The 21,892-nt window shown below is 34.1% G+C and overlaps 2 protein-coding genes across 5 annotated transcripts; both read left to right on the plus strand.

Moving 5' to 3' along the window:
* Positions 1-4,597: 4,597 nt before the first annotated feature.
* LOC141671707 (uncharacterized) lies at positions 4,598-14,231 on the plus strand. Its single transcript, XM_074478022.1, has 13 exons — positions 4,598-4,833; positions 6,148-6,322; positions 6,613-6,696; positions 7,282-7,523; positions 7,647-7,890; positions 8,335-8,414; positions 9,729-9,813; positions 10,774-10,905; positions 10,984-11,097; positions 11,796-11,843; positions 12,858-12,942; positions 13,617-13,664; positions 13,752-14,231. Exons 1-13 carry the CDS (start codon positions 4,712-4,714, stop codon positions 13,841-13,843), a joined length of 1,551 nt encoding a protein of 516 aa, XP_074334123.1. The 5' UTR covers positions 4,598-4,711; the 3' UTR covers positions 13,844-14,231.
* A 2,394-nt stretch (positions 14,232-16,625) lies between these two features.
* LOC141671093 (putative protein phosphatase 2C 6) lies at positions 16,626-21,715 on the plus strand. 4 transcript variants are annotated; one of them, XM_074477205.1, is made up of 6 exons: positions 16,626-16,844; positions 17,233-18,462; positions 18,577-18,894; positions 18,989-19,094; positions 20,978-21,318; positions 21,421-21,715. In XM_074477205.1, exons 2-5 carry the CDS (start codon positions 17,572-17,574, stop codon positions 21,310-21,312), a joined length of 1,650 nt encoding a protein of 549 aa, XP_074333306.1. In that variant the 5' UTR covers positions 16,626-16,844; positions 17,233-17,571; the 3' UTR covers positions 21,313-21,318; positions 21,421-21,715. The 4 variants fall into 4 exon arrangements, with proteins under 4 accessions (XP_074333306.1, XP_074333305.1, XP_074333307.1 ...); XM_074477204.1 differs by having other exon boundaries at positions 16,627-16,844; positions 17,139-18,462; positions 20,978-21,715; XM_074477206.1 differs by having other exon boundaries at positions 16,629-16,844; positions 17,795-18,462; positions 20,978-21,715.
* The last annotated feature ends 177 nt before the right edge of the window (positions 21,716-21,892 follow it).

Here is a 21,892-nt window from a genome sequence, read left to right on the forward strand (position 1 = left end):
TAAGGAGGAACATGGCTATTATCTTCAGAGAGGGAAATAGCATATGTGTGATGCAAGGACATCCCAAATTCTCAATATCCAAGAGGGAAGAAACCAGAAGGTTGAAGGAAGAAGCCAAACAGCTAAAGGCTGACAAAAGAGCACAAGCAAAGCTTGAAAAATAGCTAAAGTCAAGTCAGGCTGAAGAACAAAAAGAAATTGAAGACAAAAGTGAAATTGAAGCTATGGGGGACATTATTGATACTGATATGGAAGAGAGAAGTAAGGAAAGAGAAGAATGGCAGAAAGGGAACAGAAAGAAGGTCAATGCAAAGAGAAAGATGGTAGATAAGACTGAAGAAACCCAATCAAAATCCAAACCACTACCCTCTATTCCTGAACCCATTGTGCCTGACCCCTTCATGAACATTCATGGTGAAACAATCATTCCCAAGGAGGAACCAATTGATTGAGACACCATCAAATTGCCCACCTTCCTAACCTCTTCTCCACCATCAAAGAAGCAGAAAAGAAGAATCAAATCAACACCCTTTAAAGCCTCAATCAAATTCACACAGAAGCCTAAGCCTAAGCCTCAAGCCTCTAAGGATGATTATGTTCACATCTGTGACATAAAAGAATTTTCAGACATTGAACTCTATCTGGATGAGCTGGAGGAAGTAAGGGGAATAGCTGCCTACAGACAGCTACCAGAAAGACTAGTGTTCAAATATAAAGGAGATGAGGAAAGAACTTGGCCTCTCTACAGGATTCTGAATAAAGGCTACTCTACCTTGGTTAGAGTCTACTCAGCCATACAAAGGGATTCTGGCTTTACCAGGACTGCCAAGACTGAGATTCTCAACAAGATTGCCAACATAAGGAAAACTTGGTGGGAGCCCAATGCCTTGCCTAGAACATTACTCATTCAAGAAAGAGGAATTACAGTTCACAAATCACCTCATTGGTTGATGGAGTTTAGAGACAACAAAGGAGTCAGAAGATTTTTCAGAATTGAAGATCAGCTCAAGATTGCCAGTAATGAAACTCTCAAGGATATGCAATCTAAGTTGGACATCAATGAAGAAGATGAAGCTGAATTATACAGACAACTTCAACTTCAAATAGAGGAGAATGACAGGAGGCTAGGAAAGAAAACAAGGAATCAAAGGAAAAGAAACTAATCTGCTCAGGCTAAAGGTGCACCCTTGGAAATAATGTAATTCTTCAATTCCATCTCAGCATACACATTTTTGCAGCACTTTTGAATTTCTGCTTTATTATAGTTTATATATTTGTCAAGTGTTTTGTTATCATCAAGATAAACCCAAATTTATGCCTACAGTTCTAGTAGACATAAATAGGGGGAGATTGTTAGGAATATGTGTATTAGTTTGATGATAAGTTAAACAAAACACTTAAGTAGAAATCTAGTGTTTGTAGCCTCAACGGATAAGACCATCTTGGCTATCCGTTGAAGGAGTAGCTTTACTTAGCAATAAGTTTAGTATTGTAGCACATTTCATTCTCTAGATTCAAGTTGTAATTCTTAGATGTTGTAGGAAATTATCAGTCATGTTGACTACTAGTGGATATGCAAATAGGAGGGCTAATTGTAAATATTTCATGCCTTGTAATTTTGTATAAGTGAAGAAGTATCAACTGATATTGAAGATCTTCAACGGATAAGAAACAAAGCTTCAACGAATGTCTCTAATGCTTCAACGGATAATATCCATCAACGGATAAAGACTTCAACTGATAATGCATCAACGGATAAAGCTTCAACGGATAAAGCCTCAACGGATAAGGCATCAACGGATGAAAGCTTCAACGGATGCTTAGTTCATTAGCAGTTGATAGTGACAATTCACAAGCTGACAGAGGCACATGGGTTGACGGGGACAAACTGGAATGTGGAAGCCTCTATGAGGAATCAAAAAAATGCAGCATTTCCATTCTGATGCAAACAAGGAAGTATTCAAAGATCTACAACCAAGCCTAAATTGCATTTGATAGAGAAATGAAGAAGAAACATGTGAAGAATCTTTTTAATTGTATTTTACAGTTTTGTCTTCACTTGTAAACTTGGTGATATATAAACCAAGTAGCAGCTAGTAATTAGATAAGAATTTTCCTGAGCTGTTTAGAAATATCCAGAGAGAAAATCATCTAGTTTGTACTAGGAAGCAGTTGTGATTTAATTTTTTGAATCACAGATTTTCTGAAATAACACATCTCTGGTGGAACAAAAAATCCATCAGAAAAGTTTTTAAGTTTTTTGTGTTCTTTACATTTGTGTTTGAATATATATCTGTCTGTATTAGCTTCAAGCAATTCACACACATTTGTTCACTAAAACACTTAGTCTTAGAAACTACTCAAAACTTGAAAAAGTTTTGAGATTTACATTCAACCCCCCTTCTGTAAATCTCATTGTTAGTCCACTGGGAATAACATGCTGCAAATTTAAGATCAATGTGTAAGTTCACATATAATACATTCTGTATTTGATTAATACTGCATGCATAAATACGAAGTAGAGTTTTTTGTGAATGTAATAAATGAAAACATGTTAATGGAATGTGTAGATGAGTTTTATGTGCAAAGTAAAGGTTAAATCCGTTGAAGAAAGTGACAACTGGTGGTATGGTAGCTGCAACAAGAATGATTGTCACGAAGAAGTTATAAAGTTCGAAGGAAAGTATCGATGTGCCAGATGCCAGAAGAATTATCCAGTACCACAAAAGAGGTTATCGAGAAACAAATTCAGTCTATACTCTTATCAATATAAATCTGTAAAGTTAAATGTATATATGAACAAATAACTGACCACCTAAAAAATCACCAACAATTCATATATCTTATTTGCAGGTTCAAGATCGTTGTTCTTGCTGAAGATGACACGGAAGCTTTTAATTTTGTTTTATATGATTGTGCCGTGAAACGACTGTTGGGTAAAACAGTAACTAATCTGATGGCTGAAGGATACAATGTAAAGTACTTTAATCCCTTTCGTGTCAATTAATTGTTTTATCCGAAACATATGTTACTGTTTTTATGATTATATCAAGTTGTCTACTGATTGTAACTTTGTAGGATCCTGCAAAGTATCCTCCACCAAGGAAGCAAATTGCAGGAAGAAAAATTACTGTTAAAGTTGAGCTCACTGATGATAACATATTAGTTAGCAACACAGTATATTATGTTGTGGATGCATATGAATGTTCAGTTAGCACTTCTCCTGTGCTTGAAGACATTGATACTGGGACTTCAGTTTCAAATCATACAAATGTAAGCTTCATGTTTCACATCTTAAAAATTTCCTGCTTATTTCATAATATACCTACAATACTATATATCTTAAAGATATTTATTAGCTCTTGAATTTATAAATATTTTTATACTATAACCAAAATTGCAGATAAGTGTTCACAGTCTATCAGATAGTGCATGCACTCCAGGTTCAGCTCTATCGACTAGCAAACGAGTTAAAAAGGTCGGTAGATTGTATAATTACTCATTATTAGATGTGATTTATCATACAAAATATATGTACAGTTGTTTATTAAATCATACTGCATTAACATTATATCAATTTCCAATATGCAGGAAAAGTAAAATGTTTTGGTACCGGCCTCAAGATTCATATAATCGCTTCGTTTTGAGGAATCTTGAATGAAGATTATCTCATTTTTTCATTTCAGAACTTCAATAATTATGTTTGATTTTTATTTCCATTGTTGTTTACTGTTTTGCAAACAGTAACATTTTGCACGACGGTGAAGTTGAAACTTTTGGATGTTCTTCATGCTTTTGCAAATTTTTAAATTAATGGACCAATAATTTTTAATGGCAGGTAGTTTGTTCAGTAATTAGATTATTATGCTTTTCGTTATATGGTTAATATTTTATACTATAAACGTGTTTAAACTATATACAAAAAATAAAACTCTTCGTACTATTTGACGACAATAATATACAATTTCTTGGTCAAAGACAGAAAAAGGAAAGAGACGTTATCGAATGATTTGTTGTTATTGTTTACACATGATGATATTGGTATAAGAATGTTGTCACACAATGTCGCTACTTCATGAATATATATCTTTAAAATTTAAATATAGATCGTATATAACTAAACCCCGTATGCGTAGCACGTGCAAGATAACTAGTTACTTATAAATTATATTAGTGTTTGGACAATATTACTTATAAGTCAGATTTTTTTTATTTAAATGAACTATAATGAATACTTTTTAAATACAATTATTTTAATTCATGAATTTTAAATTATAAAAATATTTTAAAACATATATTTCAAAACCAAATTTAAAAAAAGGTAAAAAATCAAAATAAGTTGAGAATAAGTACGTCGTTACCAACATTCAACTTATCAGCTTGTAAATCGTCGATAAGTTATTACGAACTTGTACGTCATAAGTTGGATTTATAAGTTAGAGCCAAACAAACCCAATTTTTTTTAAAAAAACACAAACTTATCAAGATTGTTAATTTAACAAAATTTTAATCAAAATCTAGCTAACACAGCTGTAATGCCAGTTGTACAAAGACACAGTCTTGTCTTCATTGACCGTCAAGCACTTCCCATGCTTGATGATCTCAGCCTTGTAAAGCAAACGACACCGTTTACTCCTAAACAAACATGATGTTTTAGAGAGAGAAACATTTAATACACTGTTTGCTGCTGATATCTAGAGAGAGAAACAACATGGAAGAAGAACAAGAAGTGCTTGGCTCAAGCTTAACAATGGAGAAAGTGGCTGCTGCTAAAAAATACATTGAGAATCATTATAAAGCCCAGATGAAGAATATTCAAGAAAGGAAAGAAAGGTGTGATTTTTATTGTTTTTTTTTATTTTTTTCTTGCTTGTTAAGTTAATGTTTTGTGGGTTTTTAGTTGTTTTTATATATGGGTTTTGTGAGATCTTGTGTTTCTGTGTGTTTAATTCATGTGGGGTTGGTAAAAATGTGATGTTTATAGTTAAAAATTCAATCTTTATTGTTAAATTTGTAATCTTTAGTGTTAATTGCTTGGTTTTGTAGTTGGGTTAGGTTGAAAGTGGTAAGTTTGTGCTTAATAAGGGAAGATTGGGAGGTTTTGGTAGCTGAATTGAATGAATGGTGTGTTGGTTTTCGATTGAGTAGTTAAAGTTTACTTCTTTGAGTTAATGGGAGGCTATGTTTCAAGAAGATTTTTTTATCGAAACCCAGCTGGATTTTGAGAACTAATGATTTTTGGGACGCCCTTTTAGAAGCGAAGAAAATTAGGTTTTGCTAGTGCTGTTTAGTGGTGGATGTATGGTTGTTGAAGTGGTGCATTATTGAAATGGAAAAGTAGTATTAGCCTTTAGGGTTTAGTTTAAGAGGCAAGGTAGCCAATAGCAAGTGTTAAAAAATTTTAGGGTTACAATATGATGACACGGAATAGGGTTTCTTCGTGTGTTAGGGAAGTGTATAAGACTTGTCTGGTTACGGAGGACAAAAAGCGGCGCGTGCCTTAACAAATAGAGATATGATTCGGTGAAAAGATATAATAAGAGGAGTCGTAGGTAGGCGTAGAAGGTTTGTTCGGATTTCAAGATACATGGATATTTGTAGTTTTGCATTTTAACCACATGATTTTTGATAACAGACACACTTCATGGCTGGTAATATGAACTGCATGTAAAATGGGCCTAATGAGACTACTCAAATCCTTTGCTTTTGATCCTTTCGGTCCCCATGTATCTACATCACATTTAGTTTTTTAATATAATACCATATAGGGTTCGGATCCTTTCTCAAATTAAGATTGACAAATCTGTATATTAATAGAAATTTGCCGTGTCTTGATATATTATTTACTTTGCAGCTGCGTAGCGAAAAAAGGTACTTTGTGGACTTTTCACTTTAGGTATTCTATTTCTAGATGTGGTATGTAATGCTATGCAGGAGGAAACTGAAATAGCGAGTTATATAGTCTTATGGATAGAGTAATATGCTGTAGCGTACCTAAGATGACCACTTTAAAGTATTTAGAGTCGAACTGTATTTAATTGTTTATTACTAAATCTTCTTAAACCTCTGAATGTTCATGATTAATTCCATGTTATATTTTTTTTTTGTCTTGATGAATGCTACCGACATCATCTATTATTCTTTCAGGAGATGGATGCTTGAAAGAAACTTAGCTTCTTCGGATGTGCCTGTGGAGGAGCAGCAAAATTTGATTAAAGATTTAGAACGAAAGGAGACAGAATTTATGAGACTACAAAGGCAGAAGACATGTGTTGAAGATTTTGATCTTTTGACCATCATTGGGAGAGGAGCCTACGGCGAGGTTAGTTGTGTTAATGACATGCATGCAAATGTTTTATCAGCTTGTATAGTTTTGGTCATTGCAGCATCCAATTTTTCAAGCAAGCCAGCTTGATGTGGAGATTGAGCATGTGTACTTCTTAATGCAGAAAAAAATACATATTTAAATTGATTTCTTATATTATAGTTGGATCATCCATATGTTTCTATATCCATAATCCGAGACTTTATTAACTATTAAGTATCTCGTAATGTTATTGTTTCACATTACTTTCTACTTATCTTAGCACCATCTCTTTGCTAATACTGCAGGTTCGATTATGCCGGGAGAAGAAATCTGGAACCATATACGCAATGAAGAAATTGAAGAAGATCGAAATGGTGAAAAAGGGACAGGTGAGCTATATAAAGAGGGGGTTAATCATGTTATGACGAGTCCCTCACCATTTGCACTATAATATCACTATATTTGTATCATGCTAAGTCGCTGACTAGCATTGGACCAGAACGGATTGTTTCTTAACATTCATATCTTTGTGATACTTCATAGTATTGTTTTTCTTGTACCAGGGTTTTTATTTGATTTGCACAGATTTTGATTTCAAACTTTTAACGTCATTACTGTCAATGGTTTTTTCTTGAAATTACCTTATGTAGATCAGTTACTTGCTTGTAGGTATAACTGCTAAAATATATTTGCAGGCATGATGACTTTCTAAACCTTTATCTCTGTTGCTCTCGTTCTAATTAGTTATGGTACATGCTCATGAGAGGTTTGTAGTGCCATATGTCTGTTCTTTGCTTGTACCTAGTTATTACAGACATTCATAGGTTTAAATATGGCGTGGATTGCATTCTTGAATTAACATAAAGTCATTCTTGTGATAAATCTGATTATGATTAATACCAATGTCTTAGATGTGACTTGATTAACAATGAGCTACATGGCCATGAATAACAGTTCAATTCTTTCCTTTACAGGTAGAACATGTCAGAACTGAGAGGAACTTGCTGGCAGAAGTTGCCAGTAACTTCATAGTAAAGCTCTATTACTCGTTCCAAGACGATGAATACTTATATCTGATAATGGAGTACCTTCCTGGCGGTGATATGATGACTTTGCTGATGAGAGAGGACACACTTACCGAAGGCGTGGCAAAGTTTTACATAGCTCAAACTGTCCTGGCCATAGAGTCCCTTCACAAACATAATTACATCCACAGGTCCTTTCTTAGCTCTGACACCTTTTTAATATTAGTTGCATGACTTGCCTTTACATTTGATCTGCAATAAACTGTGGTGAACCTTGGAAGTTAACTATCTGATCTGTAATATATTATCTCCAGGGATATTAAACCTGATAACCTTCTTCTTGACAAGAATGGGCACATGAAACTCTCAGATTTTGGTCTTTCTAAGCCTCTAGAGTGTAGAGCTTTATCCACACTAAATGAGAATGAACCTATGGATGATGTGAGTTTAGGAGAACCAATGGATATTGATGGCTCTATTCCTAATACAGTTAACGGGAGTAAATGGAGAAGCCCCCAAGAGCAGCTTCAACATTGGCAGATGAACAGGAGGAAGCTGGTATGCAAATCTATTATACATGTAATATGGAACAGTGATAGTATATAATAATATTTATATGTAGATTTCGAATGCAGTTACACAGGTTATAAACTTCACGGTTTGTCCTCTTATGAGTAGAATATCTCTTCTCACTAGTAAATTATAAAAATTGAATTTTAACAGTGTCTGAAAATTATTTCCATTTACAACCTAAATGTACATCACAACTTGATTTATTTTCGGATTCCTTTTGTAGTATTGGAGGTCCTAATGCAGCACAGAAAGGGTCCCCAAAATCTCCAGTAGCTTGAATAAATAAAAAAGGGGATAGCATGTAACATGGAATAGTTGTAATCTTTAAATATGTTGCAATAGGCTAAATGCACTAATGCTTTGATTTATAATGGAAACTTAAAGATGCTATGTGTGGTATAATAAAACTTCTATCTTTTGTGCTGGTAGGCATATTCAACAGTTGGAACACCAGACTACATTGCCCCTGAAGTACTATTAAGGAGAGGATATGCAATGGAGTGTGATTGGTAAGTTTGGATAGAAGTTTGGATTCCGTTATAATTGTAAGAGCACTGTCAAAATTTTAAAGAAGTTTTTGACGTTTACACCACTACAACTGAATTTGTCATAATTTCATTAGCGAAGTCTGAATTGTTTATTGGAATCCCACCACATAATGAGAACACGAGTATATGAGACCCAAAATAGTAGAATCTAAATGAGACAGTCATCTAATCTCTATACAATGTTAACCTATGTAACCCGCATTCAACTGGAAGTGTCTAACACTGATGCCTATCCAAGTGTTGCACTTGTCAATATATTGAAAATTTTATAAGTTTTTGGCCTGATATGAAGTGTTGACTGTCAATACCCATTATGTGAGCGTCAACTGTTCGATCCAGTTAGTCCGGCGGAAGTAAAGAGTTTAGATAACATACATTAACTTGTGTTTTTATAGCTAAAAAAATTATAATCCACTAGTAATTTCTAAAGAAAAAACTGTGGCAATTTTCAATTCAGTAATTTCATGCTGCTTGAGTAGCAAACATATTACACGTGCTTAGAGATGTGGACTAATAAATGTCTTCAACTTTATAAAATTGGATATATATCGAAAAATAAATGTGCTCTAGTTCATCATATTTTGTCTAGTTTCAGATGGTATGCATCGTACATGATATGTATCTTTTGAGATGGCAAGTGCAGTAGTGCATTTATTTTGGCTTTGGTTTACATAAATTATTAAAAGAAAGAACAAGTTTCAGTCGAACCAATTAATTTTACCACAAGTACCCCGTGTCCCGCTCTAAGAGTAGGGTTCAGGGAGGGTGAGATGTACGGATGCTTACCTTCATTATCTCTTGAGATGGTACGTAAAGTACTGCATATATCTTGGCTTTGCAATACATAAACTATCAAAAGAAAGATCAAATTTCAGTGGAACAAACCAAAAAGCCAAACATACCCAGTATGTCCTGCCCTTGGAGCAGCAGGGACTGGGGAGGTTGAGATGTATGCATACCTTACCTTCATTCCTAGTAATGCAGAGGCTTTTCTAAAGAGATTCCCGGCTTTGACAAAGCACTTAAAAAATAAAGCATATACAAAAGCATTGTTGGTCTAATAAATTCTATACAAGAAACAGTATAATAAAACTAGGCAATAACAAAATGGGTACAACAGTAAAAAGTTTCAGGGGGATTTAATTATATATGAGCAAAGATTTCTGTTATAGTTGCTGAAGTGTTTTTTAAATTCTGGTCTTCAGTGTTATAGTTGCTCTAGTGTTATAGTTCTTGCATTATGTATTAATTTTATCTTACTTTCTACACATACAGGTGGTCTTTAGGTGCAATAATGTATGAAATGCTTGTGGGTTATCCCCCATTTTATTCTGATGATCCTACATCCACTTGCCGAAAGGTATTGTGCTTCTGTGTAGTTTCCTATTGTAATTTGTGCTTGAGTATGATCGTGTGTTTTTTTTTAAAATTGTTCTTTGATAGTTTGTAAAGACACTATCATCAAAATTACTATCAGAAATGTAAAGTCCTCGTTTCACCTAGCTGTATGATCTTTCTTAGCTATTCTACTGCCTAAAGAACACAACATAAATGGAAGTGGGAATTGAACCAATTAATTGAACTTTACCCTTTTTATGTAATGATTATATATATAATTATCTTTTAAAAACCTTTAGATAATTTTAACAGAAAGGAAGTTGGATACCTACTTGTGATATATAGGTTGATTGAACTCACATGCCTTGATATAGAAAGTTACTACAACCAATGATTAGACAGTAAAATTATATTCCATCTTAAAGCTTTAGCTGCAGTTTTTTTTTAGATAATAGATTTGCCTTGATGAATCATAATATAGAATGAATGGATTATATTTCTATTTTGCATTTTTAAATTTACTACATGTTAAAATCAAGTCTTTCTGAGCTATTTTAGGATAAATAATGTCTGGACATAATAACAGTTCACATGATTAAGGTTGCAATATGTTCATGGCCACTTTCCCAGCTATTCGTAGATGAGTCTTAATACGGAACCCTGGCGAAGTATTTCTTTTTGTCCAGCTACAACTTTTGTATGACTTCAACTATTATAAGCTCCGCATTCAGAATTGTTCAACATTAATAAGTTATTGAAAGCATACAGTTCATGGTATTTTTGAAATCTTCACTCTATATTTATAGAAATTGTGTTCATGAGGTAAATACATTGGGCATGTTATATATGTATAGGTGCACACGTTTTAATCAATAAATAAAGGTATATATGTGTTGTATACCGAAGCTGAGGACTAGTATTATGTATTTTTACATATGGTGGCCATCTAACTAGAGTACCAAATGTTTATAATGGTTGTCAGATTGTTCACTGGAGAACTTACCTAAAATTTCCAGAAGATGCAAATTTGTCACGTGAGGCTAAGGATCTAATCTGTGGATTACTTTGTGATGTTGAACATAGGCTGGGTACTGGTGGTGCACACCAAATTAAGGTATTGGTTTGTGTAGATTAATGTTTTGTTATTTCTATGAATCTCTATCATTATATAATTGCATGAGTGTGCTGTCAGGCTCACCCTTGGTTCAAGGACGTGTTATGGGATAAACTATATGAGATGGAGGCTGCATTCAAACCAGAAGTCAACGGGGAGCTGGACACCCAAAATTTTATGAAGTTTGATGAAGTATTATTCACAATCATCTCCTGTTTAATATACTAATTATTATTATAATAACTTTAATCATGACATGACTCATTATTTCTTTTCTTAACAAGTAGCATAAATGAGAATTTATATACACTCATCTATTCAGGTCCTTTTAACATATGTTATTCTCATTCCTCGGTATATGTCACATGTTACGAAATTATGACCATGCCATTTCCCAGTATAAAGTGAGGTAACGTGTACTTGGAATCAAGTATCTAGTTTTATCCTGGAAAAATTTGTTAAAACTAACATACCGTACCTTATACCTATATATTGTGTTGCAGTTGCTAATTTTCTGTGACAATGTTTCAGTTTATATTGTTTCATGGCATCTTGTATCGATGTCCAATCAATAATTATCATTAATATGCAAAAATGGAACCTACATTTCTACACAATCTGCTTAAATATGAATATTTCTTTGGCTATAATGACAAACTGTCATTTATCAAGAAAATTTTCATTGATAGAAAGTTCATCTAGGATTCCTAATTTCAGCATTAATCGTTCTGCTCAAATTCTCATGTAATGGCTTTTTAAATTGTGATCAGCCTCTGTTTCCTTTGGATGTACTATTGCACTTATTAAAATTGTTTGCAGTTTACTCAATTTGATTTTATTTTTGTTTGCTGTTTAGAAGTCCTTATATTTTAATACCTTTAATTTGTTAGTTGACACCTCCACCTCCGGCAAGAACAAGCTCAGGACCCACTCGAAAGGTATTATACTGCTTTTGTTCACATATTTGTGCACCAGGAATTGGTAGTAGCGATCATCATGTTTTGTGAAATTTGCCTTTTATGTGATAGTTAAGTCATTGGCCTACTTGTGTGTGAGTTCTGGGGTAATATCTTGTAGCTAATATTAAATTTGTTCTTTAATAAACTCCGCTAGTCTTTCTTTCCTTATTTCCCTTGATTTTCTACTGAATATGTGAAGATTCAGGATCTGAAGGCTTGTGATTGGATATTATTGTTACAAATATGTAATCATGGTATTAAAAAAAGAGAGTGGTCTGGTCGGTTAACTGCATCTGTGAACTGAGAGCCAATCCGATCCAGTTGGCCATTTAAATTGGAGTGATTGACCTGAGTAATTGACTGGGAATTAAAACTACTTTTGAACCTCTACTTTTATCTGGTTAGTAGCCAGGCATGTGTTTAAGCTATTATAGTAATAAGAATTTAACTGGTCTGGTTTCAGCAGTCAGAGGGTTGCTGCTCAAGGTCTTATATATTTTATCCTAGGCAAGGCTCTATAACATATATAATTTACTAAGGCTGGTGAGACCCTTTTGTATGCAGTGAGGCCAAATGATCTGTACTTGGACAATGCACATATATGCAGTGTAATGATCCGTCAATCTGTCATTCTGTACGTGAAAATTCAGTATTGTGTATAGGTAGCTGAAAAACTGTAAAAGATAGGTTTACATCAATATGTGCATTAAATGGTTCCTGGCTGGATTTTGTACGAGTTAATGACCTGCCAGATTCTAATATTCATCTTTGTAAAGTGGAGTTGGGATTTGATATCTAGTGTGCTTAGTACTTTGCATGTTATACTTAATAATATTATTGGAGATGCTACTCAGTGTGCCTTCTAAATATCACATGCTATTAGAGTAACAGTTCATTACTCTAAATTTAAATTATGTATGACCTCTGTATCTGGAATAAATTTTTTAACATTGTCCTGCATATCTAAATTTGTCTTTGTACAACTTATTTCAGATGCCATCAACTCCGAAAGACTTAAGTTTCGTGGGGTATACATACAAGAACTTTGATGCTGTCAAGGCATTAAGAAATTCTTCTGGTGTGTTTTATATTTCTCGTCTCCAGCCTTTGTTAGCCATGTCTATGTCAGTAAAACCAAGTTTATATTTTAATTTTAAGTATTACTCCTATTATAAATTTAAACTTGATGCTATTCGAGTGTGTGTGTGTGTATTTATGACATATTGTGTATTTATAATTTATTATTGTTTTACATTATTTGAGATTTTGTTACACGTCGATTTTCAATTTCTGGTTTCAAGTTTTGCTAGGTGTAACAGGTGTCTATAAAAGACAAGTACTTTTTATATTTTACTACTTATACCGGTAGAAGTGGATCAACTTAGATACGTTACTCCATTAGTATTCGTATAATCGTACCACATGAAAAGCAAAGACAAGATTGAAATAGCAGGATACATATCCTGCTGTTGTCGTCCTTAACAAAAGCCTAAAATTTAATTTTTAGGGTAATCCCAGAGGGAATCCAGCAATTTATAGCCGTTGCCCAACCGCGATTGGTTTAAACTGGCGTCTTCTTGTACTAGATTAAATTCGAATGATAATTATTTTTGGTGGTATGAAGGTTTTTTCTTCTTCCGTCTTTATGCTGGAACATGCCCGCTCACCTTAAAGTTTTCTGGGATTGTATATCGTGATATATATGTCTTTTGATTAAAATGTAATACATTTTTTCCTGTGCAATTCTTTCAGATTTTATGAGTGTACCACCAGAGCAGGCAGCCATTGATTCAGTACTTGGTAGGACTACGGAAAGTTCCGTTTATTGAATGTATGTGTATGTATCTGTGTCATTATTGATAATACTTTAACTTGATGTACCTGCAGGCAATTCCAATGTTGATCACACAATTAAGTGGAAAGTAGAGGAACCTGATGTGCAAATGTTGGCCACTACATCTGGTGCAATGTCACCATAATGTGATGCATACATGCATAATGATTAAAGCCTTTGAAGGAAACCATTAGCGTAAGCCTTTGTGTTTAATCAGGTCATTATTGTCGTCTTTGTACAGTGCTGTTTAAAAACTTCATAAAGTCTTAATGATGTGTAAACTGGTAGGAATTATTCTCTCAGCAAAAGAGTTTTGTAATAACAATTTACTAAAAGGGGTCAATAGTCGTCTGTGACCTGGCTGCCCAGGCTGGCAAGATATAAATTTGCCATCTCTTGTGGCAGTTTCTGGTCAAAGGGTTTACTCAGAGTCAAGCTCATCCTTCTCTGTAGTAGTTATGTTGAATCCTTCCTTGTTAATGTTCGAATTTCTTCTCTAAGTGGGGATAATGCTAATAGTAGTAGTTACTGGACGTGTTGCTTACTTTTGTAGTTCATACTAAACTTCTTCGTGTTTAGATATATTGTACCATTGTAATTTGTTCATGCACTTGTTTGAAAGAAATGTTTCAAGCGAGCTGTCCTTGGAACTTATCTCGGTCGGAAAATGCTACTCCGTCCGACGCCCAAATTGTTTATAATTACACTCTATAATATCGGATAAAAGATAATGTTAGAGTGTCCAGAGGCAATTTTTTTATTTTAAATGGATAAAAGATAATGTTAGAGTGTCCAGAGGCAATTTTTTTATTTTAAATGGGGGGATGCACCATGTTGTTGGCTGATGTTAAAATGGCTAGGTTTGTGTTTGAGGAAAAGAGCACATTGTTGGTATGGTTTCATTTAGCAAGCATAGTTTATAATTTTACTTTATTTAAGAACCAAGAATATATATTAATATTCATTCTCAAGAGCCTGGTCCATATTATTTATTGGTACAAGAATCACATTCTGCTGTAGGGATCCTCTCATAGATATCTAATTTAATGCAAAAGGAATCTCTGCTACATGTTCAATTTACTATTGAAAGGGTTCATTTAGTACCTGTAGTGATTTTAGATTAAACAATGAAAATGAGCATACCTATAAACACTTGTGAGGAGACACCAGACATCTTTCTGATACCTAAATTTGTAGTACTAGCAAGAAAAGAATAACCCTTGGCACAGCACATATCAACGTCTCTCCCCATAAATCATTTTTAGCAATATATTGTGTATTGTCAAAGTTCTTGACAATAAAATGCTTAGCACAAAAAAAAGCAAAAAAATCAATTACCATATTGGAAAAGTGCAAATTTTTTAAAATTGGCCTAGGGTAATTTGATTTTTTTGAATAATTAGACTGGGGACTTGGAGCAACTTCAAGCTAAATTTTTGAAAAAGTTGGAAGTAAAAATGTCTGCAACACATTTTTAAGTTATCTTCAAATATTTAGGATTTTCAAATCTTTTCTCAATAAGGAGGAGTGCATCTTCCTTCTTTTTTAATTTCTATATTGAAATTTATTATTTTCTCTCCTTTTTTTATGATTGTCACCGTACTTCTTCTTACAAAATAGATAAAGAAATACTCTTTCTATTTTTTTTATTTGTCATTTTAACTGTCGTACACATTGTAATATGATTTGACAGACTAGTTAGAAATATAATTTTAAGAATTTCTTTTTGTGAATTAAAATATAAATTATATACTTTTATTTATAAAAAAAAATTACAAACGATAATTCTAAGTAGCTTGTCAAGCGCATTGAAATGCGTGACGACAAATAAGAAAATAGAGGGAATATATACAAAACATAGAGAATGAATTGAGAAGAGTTGTTGGAGTAACATATTAGTTTTGTATCTTGAGTTTTGAAGAGTCATTTTAATAATATAATTTATGAGAAAAATGTTAAGTAATTGTTGAAATTACTCTTCGACATTAGTATTATGATAAATTTCGGGAAAAGCGGAAATTTAATTGAGGAGGATGACAAGAGACTATGACACAAGTTTTTCTTCTTAAAAAATTTCTTGAAGGCCTATATTTTCGAAACCTACATGATTGACAAAAATATCTAAAAGAGAGTTGGATGCTTCAACAAACTAAAGTGAGAAAAGAAGGTTTACAGATTGATGGGTAGAATAACGTGGCATCTGGGAGAAAGAGACCCAGGTTCTTCACTGTGGTGGACACATCAACACCGTCCAACCAATAATCTGCATTGCTGGACTACTCTCCACCAACCAACCCCCTCCTTATTTAATTCCCAGATTTTTATCTTCCTACTGCATGACTCCATGTGATGCCAATGCCAAACTAATTTTTATTTTTAACTTTTATATTTTCTCCCTACTTCTATTTCGGTTCAAAAAATATTCAAATTTTCGACTAGCATAAATATTTCACTTGATATATCAATTTGATAAATTTCTTTAAAATATTATTCTCCAACCATTCACAAAATCCAATTAAAACGACAACAAATTTTTCAAACATTTTTTTACACTCGAGAAAATCACCGTTGTATGAATATTGAAAAATTGAAACCGGATGAGGAATATTTAATAGATAAATCACTCATCAATGAAACACAATCCATCACTCATCAATGTTTAGTGTATTTTCAGTTTAATAACAAAGATTTGATTTTTATTAAAATAGAAAAAAGGGACATTTTTTTAATTTGATGCTGAAACAACATCAAGTAGTGTTTTGGATCGAAGAAGCAAAGACTCTCAAAATGGGTGGAGCTGTTTTTATACTATGTTTCTTTCTCCTTTCTTGATTTGACACCTGTCCTTTTTCTACACTATTGTAATAACAATAATAATATTATTAATTATTACACATCTAATATTTTTTGTTTTTTCATTTTCTCTGTTTCTTCTTTAGTGTCTTTCACTCTTTCTTGCTCTACCCAAGTCTAAAATATCTCTAATTTTTTTTCTTATTTTTTAAAATAATATCACATACATACATTAAGCTGTGTCTCACTTTTTACATTCCTAAGCTACCCATTTTCTTGATTCTTTAAAAGATTCAATCTTTATTGGATTTGAAGCTGTGAAGAGCTCAATTGTTGATGACCAACAAGATTAGGTAGTGATTCTTGAAATCTTTTCTGCATAAAAATGCTTTCTTTATTGTTTTTAAGTGATTCTAATTGTTTTTTCAAGATTGAAGTGATTGTTTGATGTTGTTTAGATGTAGGATATAGATGTACTTTATTTAAGAGGTTGATATAAGTTGCCTTAGATCCAGGGAACTTGAAATTATTGTAAAAAAGTGAACTTTTTTTTGTTGGTTTTCTTGTGATTCTTGGGGCTTTAGTTTGCTTTTCCTAGGTTCTTTCTCATGAACAAGTTCACTTTTGTGTTTTTCTTGCATTTACAGATAAAGGGTTGGATTTAAATGCACTTTTTAGGTTGTGTTTGTGTGTGGTTTTGTTGAATTTTGTGGATTTATATAGTTCTTGGTTTAACTGTAGTTGATAGTGGTAGAAAAGGAAGAGTCTGGAGGAGTTTGACCTGTCCAAGTTTGGTTAAGTTTTTCCGCAAATGGAAGTAGGTATCCATATTTGTTTACCAGATCTGACTAATCATTTCTATTTCGAGGACTAGTAGAGAGAGGGGAAAACAAACTTTGTTTTATTTATAGTTGTGTTGAGCTCGTGGTGTGTTGAATATGTTCTGTTCACATTCACTGTCGTGTGTCGAGATTGCTCTGGAGGGTAGTAGAAGGTGATGAATTAGTTGAATAATGACAGGCTGTTTAACTTTAGAGGGGCTGGAAGGTAACTTTTTCTATAAATCGAATAGTGATATTGATGGAGGAATTGGCCTCGGCCGTTGCTTTGCCATTTAGGTTAGGTAATTTAATGTGTGATAGCACAACTACAAGAACCCATATGGATATTACTAAACTCAAGTTGATGACAGACAATACAAGTTTATTGGCTGAGTCTGTAGCTAAAAGTCCTGATGAGTATAATTCGGGTAAGAGTGAGGATTTTATTTGTGATGATTCTGAGATGGACTCTAATTGCGTAGGGGTGTCTGTGCCTGGAGAAAGTAGTGTCGGGCCTTCGGTGTCTGGTTTGATGTCCGGAAAGGAAAATGACTTGATTTCTAATGATGCTGTAATCCAGGAAAGCGAGGAAGATGATTTTTTATCGGTGGAAGGCGATCAGATCCTAGATAGCTCTTTTTCTTTTTCAGCAGTAAGTGATTCTAGCAGCATCGGAGCTGACGAAATATTAGCTTTCGAAGCTCTGTCCGATATGGGAAGACCAAGTTCTATAGTTTCCGATAAAAATGTCGGCAGTACTGAAATTATAACCAAGCCTGCAGGTTGCATAGAGTCTAACGTGACAGCGAATGTGAAAGATTCACTTGCTCTCACAGTGAGCATTGAGGATAATCTTGCAAATGGGCCTGATTACAAACCAATGGCAGTTTCCCAGTTACCATCTGAGCAAGGATCTGGTGGGCCTGGCGCACGCAGTGTTTTTGAGATCGACTATGTGCCACTTTGGGGATTCACATCTTTATGTGGACGGAGACCAGAAATGGAGGATGCACTTGCAACTGTACCCAGGTTTATGAAAATTCCTACTCAAATGCTAATTGGTGATCGAGCACTTGATGGAGTAACAAAATGTTTAAGTCACTTGACAGCTCACTATTTCGGAGTCTATGATGGTCATGGTGGATCTCAGGTAGCTCCTTCCCTTCCTCCCTCATTCTTCTTCCTCAATATGTTCATCACTTCCACATTTTGATGTGTTCCTTATTGCAGATAATTTGATCTTATATCGTGTTTGAACTTGCAGGTTGCGAACTACTGTCGGGAGCGATTTCATTCTGCTTTGGCCGAGGAGTTGGACCTTCTTATGGCCAAACTGAATGACGGAAGTACTAATGATGATTGCCAAGAACAGTGGAGGAAAGCATTTAGCAATACTTTTCTCAAGGTTGATGCTGAGATTGGAGGAGAAGCTAATGCTGCACCTATTGCTCCAGAAACTGTTGGCTCTACTGCCGCTGTTGCTATTGTTTGCTCCTCTCATATAATTGTGGCAAATTGTGGTGATTCTAGAGTGGTCCTGTGCCGTGGAAAAGAACCCTTGGCATTGTCGGTGGATCATAAAGTAACCTCTCTCGTTGCTTATTTGCGCTTTGGCTTTTGATTACTTTTATTATTTAGTGACCTAAGAATATTATCTTTATGTGTAACTAATGTAGCCAAATCGCGAAGACGAATATGCAAGAATTGAAGCAGCTGGAGGCAAAGTCATACAGTGGAATGGGCATCGTGTTTTTGGTGTACTTGCAATGTCAAGGTCCATAGGTACGTATTTCCTAAGAAAAAGTTATCCGTATGCATATGAACATTTATGAGAGGATAGACTTTATGCTTGTATTTGTGACTTATTAGTTAGTTTTATTTTGGTAGAGTTGTATATGCAGGACGTTTTCCTTTGTTTTAATATTAGGATTGTCAGCCTATCTAGTTTCATTTTCTTAAATCAGTACTGTATGTGATGTCAGTAGACTTTATAATTTTGAAATTTGATAGATCTTCATAATTACTATGCTAAGGATTTATCTTCAAATTACTTTGTTAAGGCTTTCTGCTTTTTATATTGAGGTGAAGCAGTCCTCATTTCTAGATATCATCCGAAATCTATGTCATTTGTAATATTCTTTACCTTGATGTTGGCTGTGCACTTGAGTATATTTTGATCTATTCCTTTAAAGCTAAACACTAGTTAGAGATTTATGTTTGTAAGGAGCCCCTTTTTGCATATGATTTTACCATGAAGGTATTATGAAAACCGCAAGTCCATGTTAGAACTGTGCACGGGTACAACTTAAATCATAATCTGACCCACCTTACATTGTAGTGACTAGGTATAGTTGTAGTTGTAGTATGTATTATAGATGGTTGTGGATGGGCGGGTTGGGGAGAAAGCAGGGATTCTTCACTTACCTTCCACACTGCAACGGATTCTTGGAGAAACTTCTCTCACCCAAAAGTGAGAGAAGGTAATGTATATACTTAAATAGTTAATCTATTAACTACGTTAAAATGCATTAGTCGTGTTATCAAGTAATAATGATATAATTATTAAGGTTAACAAACTTATTTACTTCACTCTTAAGTTAAATTTAAATGAAAATCTTGAAATATATATAAAATAATATTCTTTTAATATATTATTATTCTCCGAATCCCCCCACACATTTTTAGATTTGCTGAATTCACATGTCCTTGTATTACTCACCCTTGCACTCATCCTTCCTAGGTTGGAGGGGGGGGGGGGGGCAGTGAATATATGCTGTAGTGCTGATATAAAGGAGTGACTCTTCAATTGAGATTGCAGATACTCAAGTGGCCAAGTATCAAAATGGTTGTGTTCTTTAATTCCTAAATCCTAAGTTATTCTAAGAAGGAAATTTGAATAGACTAGGGAAATTACTGCTATACACTATAAATTATGAGATGTCTTTGTGATGGAGATTTTTGTTCTAAAGGAAATTGTTTGAGTCGCATCCTCTGTTTTGCCTAAATAGACGTTTGTCAGGTGAGGACAATAGGGGTTTGTCACTTTGTGGTCTAAATGTCTAATTATTTGACCTCCAAGGGATACGGGTTGGGTTCAAGACTTGGCGGGACCATTAAATAAAGTTGTGAGGCCATTAATGTGGTCAATAAGATTTACCTTGTATCTATAAATAATTTGTGAAACATTTATCAGATGCTATCTTTAATACTGCTACTGTAATATCTATATGAGGTTTTATTCAAAATCTAAGCTCAAATATATTAAAATGTCCCTGCATAAAAAGGGCTATGCGGGATTGTAGTATTTTCTATATGGTCAAGTAATACAGTCAAGTACAGTGCAATTTTATTTTATTAGCAACTTCGAGATAAGATTCTCGTCCGAAATGAATATGAAGTTTACCACTTTGTAGTGAGCAGTCTGCATATAGTTGTAAAAACACGTGTGTCCTGAATTCTTTAGATCTTTATTCTACTCCTTCCGGTCTTTGGTCTGCGTATTCAAATGTATTTCTTCTTATAGCAAATATAAAATTCTTGTCAACAAAACATTGTGCATGCAGTTAGCATTCTTTGTTGGGCTAAAAAGCATTTCATCTTAGTTATGTGGATCTAACTTGAGGTTGTTTATAAATTGTTTTAACTGTCATTGCTTTTGGTTGCAGGTGATAGGTATTTAAAACCCTGGATTATTCCTGACCCTGAAGTGATGTTTATTCCTCGAACTAGAGAAGATGAATGTCTCATTCTCGCCAGTGATGGGTTATGGGATGTCATGACCAATGAGGAGGTATGTGAAATGTCTCGAAAACGAATTCTTCTCTGGCATAAAAAAAATGGTGTCACACTACCCATGGAGAGGGGTGAAATAATTGATCCTGCAGCTCAAGCAGCAGCCGAGTGCCTCTCTAATCGTGCTCTTCAAAAGGGAAGCAAGGACAACATTACTGTGATTGTGGTAGATTTGAAAGCGCAAAGAAAGTTTAAAAGCAAATCATAAGCACAGGTTCTTCAATTTATAGGTCTACAATATTAGATTCTTCTATGCTTAAAATATAGTTATGGGCCCATCTGTTTTTTTCACCTGGGTTTTGGCTTACTAGTGCAGCATTCCGTATGTACCATGCAAGAGATGAATCATCCTGCGGAGTCATTTTAGGTTTATCCAAGTAAAGCCATTGTAAATGTTATTAGCCGTTTGAAGTGAAAAAATAGGATAGGAGCTTCCTTGCTTCGTAGTAGGAATGACATTGTTTCCAGTTGTATTTGCGCGTTGTTGTGCCTCCGAGTTAAATGCTCTGTGAGGCATTCTACAATTTATTATTTTTGACAATGTAGTAATTGTAAAGGGAATTAACAAATGTGGAAAATATTAACTATATTATCGATTAGTGTTTGATGTATGTGCGTACGTTTCTTTCTTTCTATCTTGTTAAAATTTTAATGCTGACTGTTTTCGTGTTGACCACTTCCCTATGTGTTTTGGTTTTACAGTTACATAAAAGCTTGGACTTCTGGTTTCTATTGTCATTGTATTGTTGGAGAATAGTACATGTAGTATAAGTAGAAGAGAAGATTTT

The sequence above is a fragment of the Apium graveolens genome, chromosome 7 (genome assembly GCF_009905375.1).
Source record: "Apium graveolens cultivar Ventura chromosome 7, ASM990537v1, whole genome shotgun sequence".
Lineage (NCBI taxonomy): Eukaryota > Viridiplantae > Streptophyta > Magnoliopsida > Apiales > Apiaceae > Apium > Apium graveolens.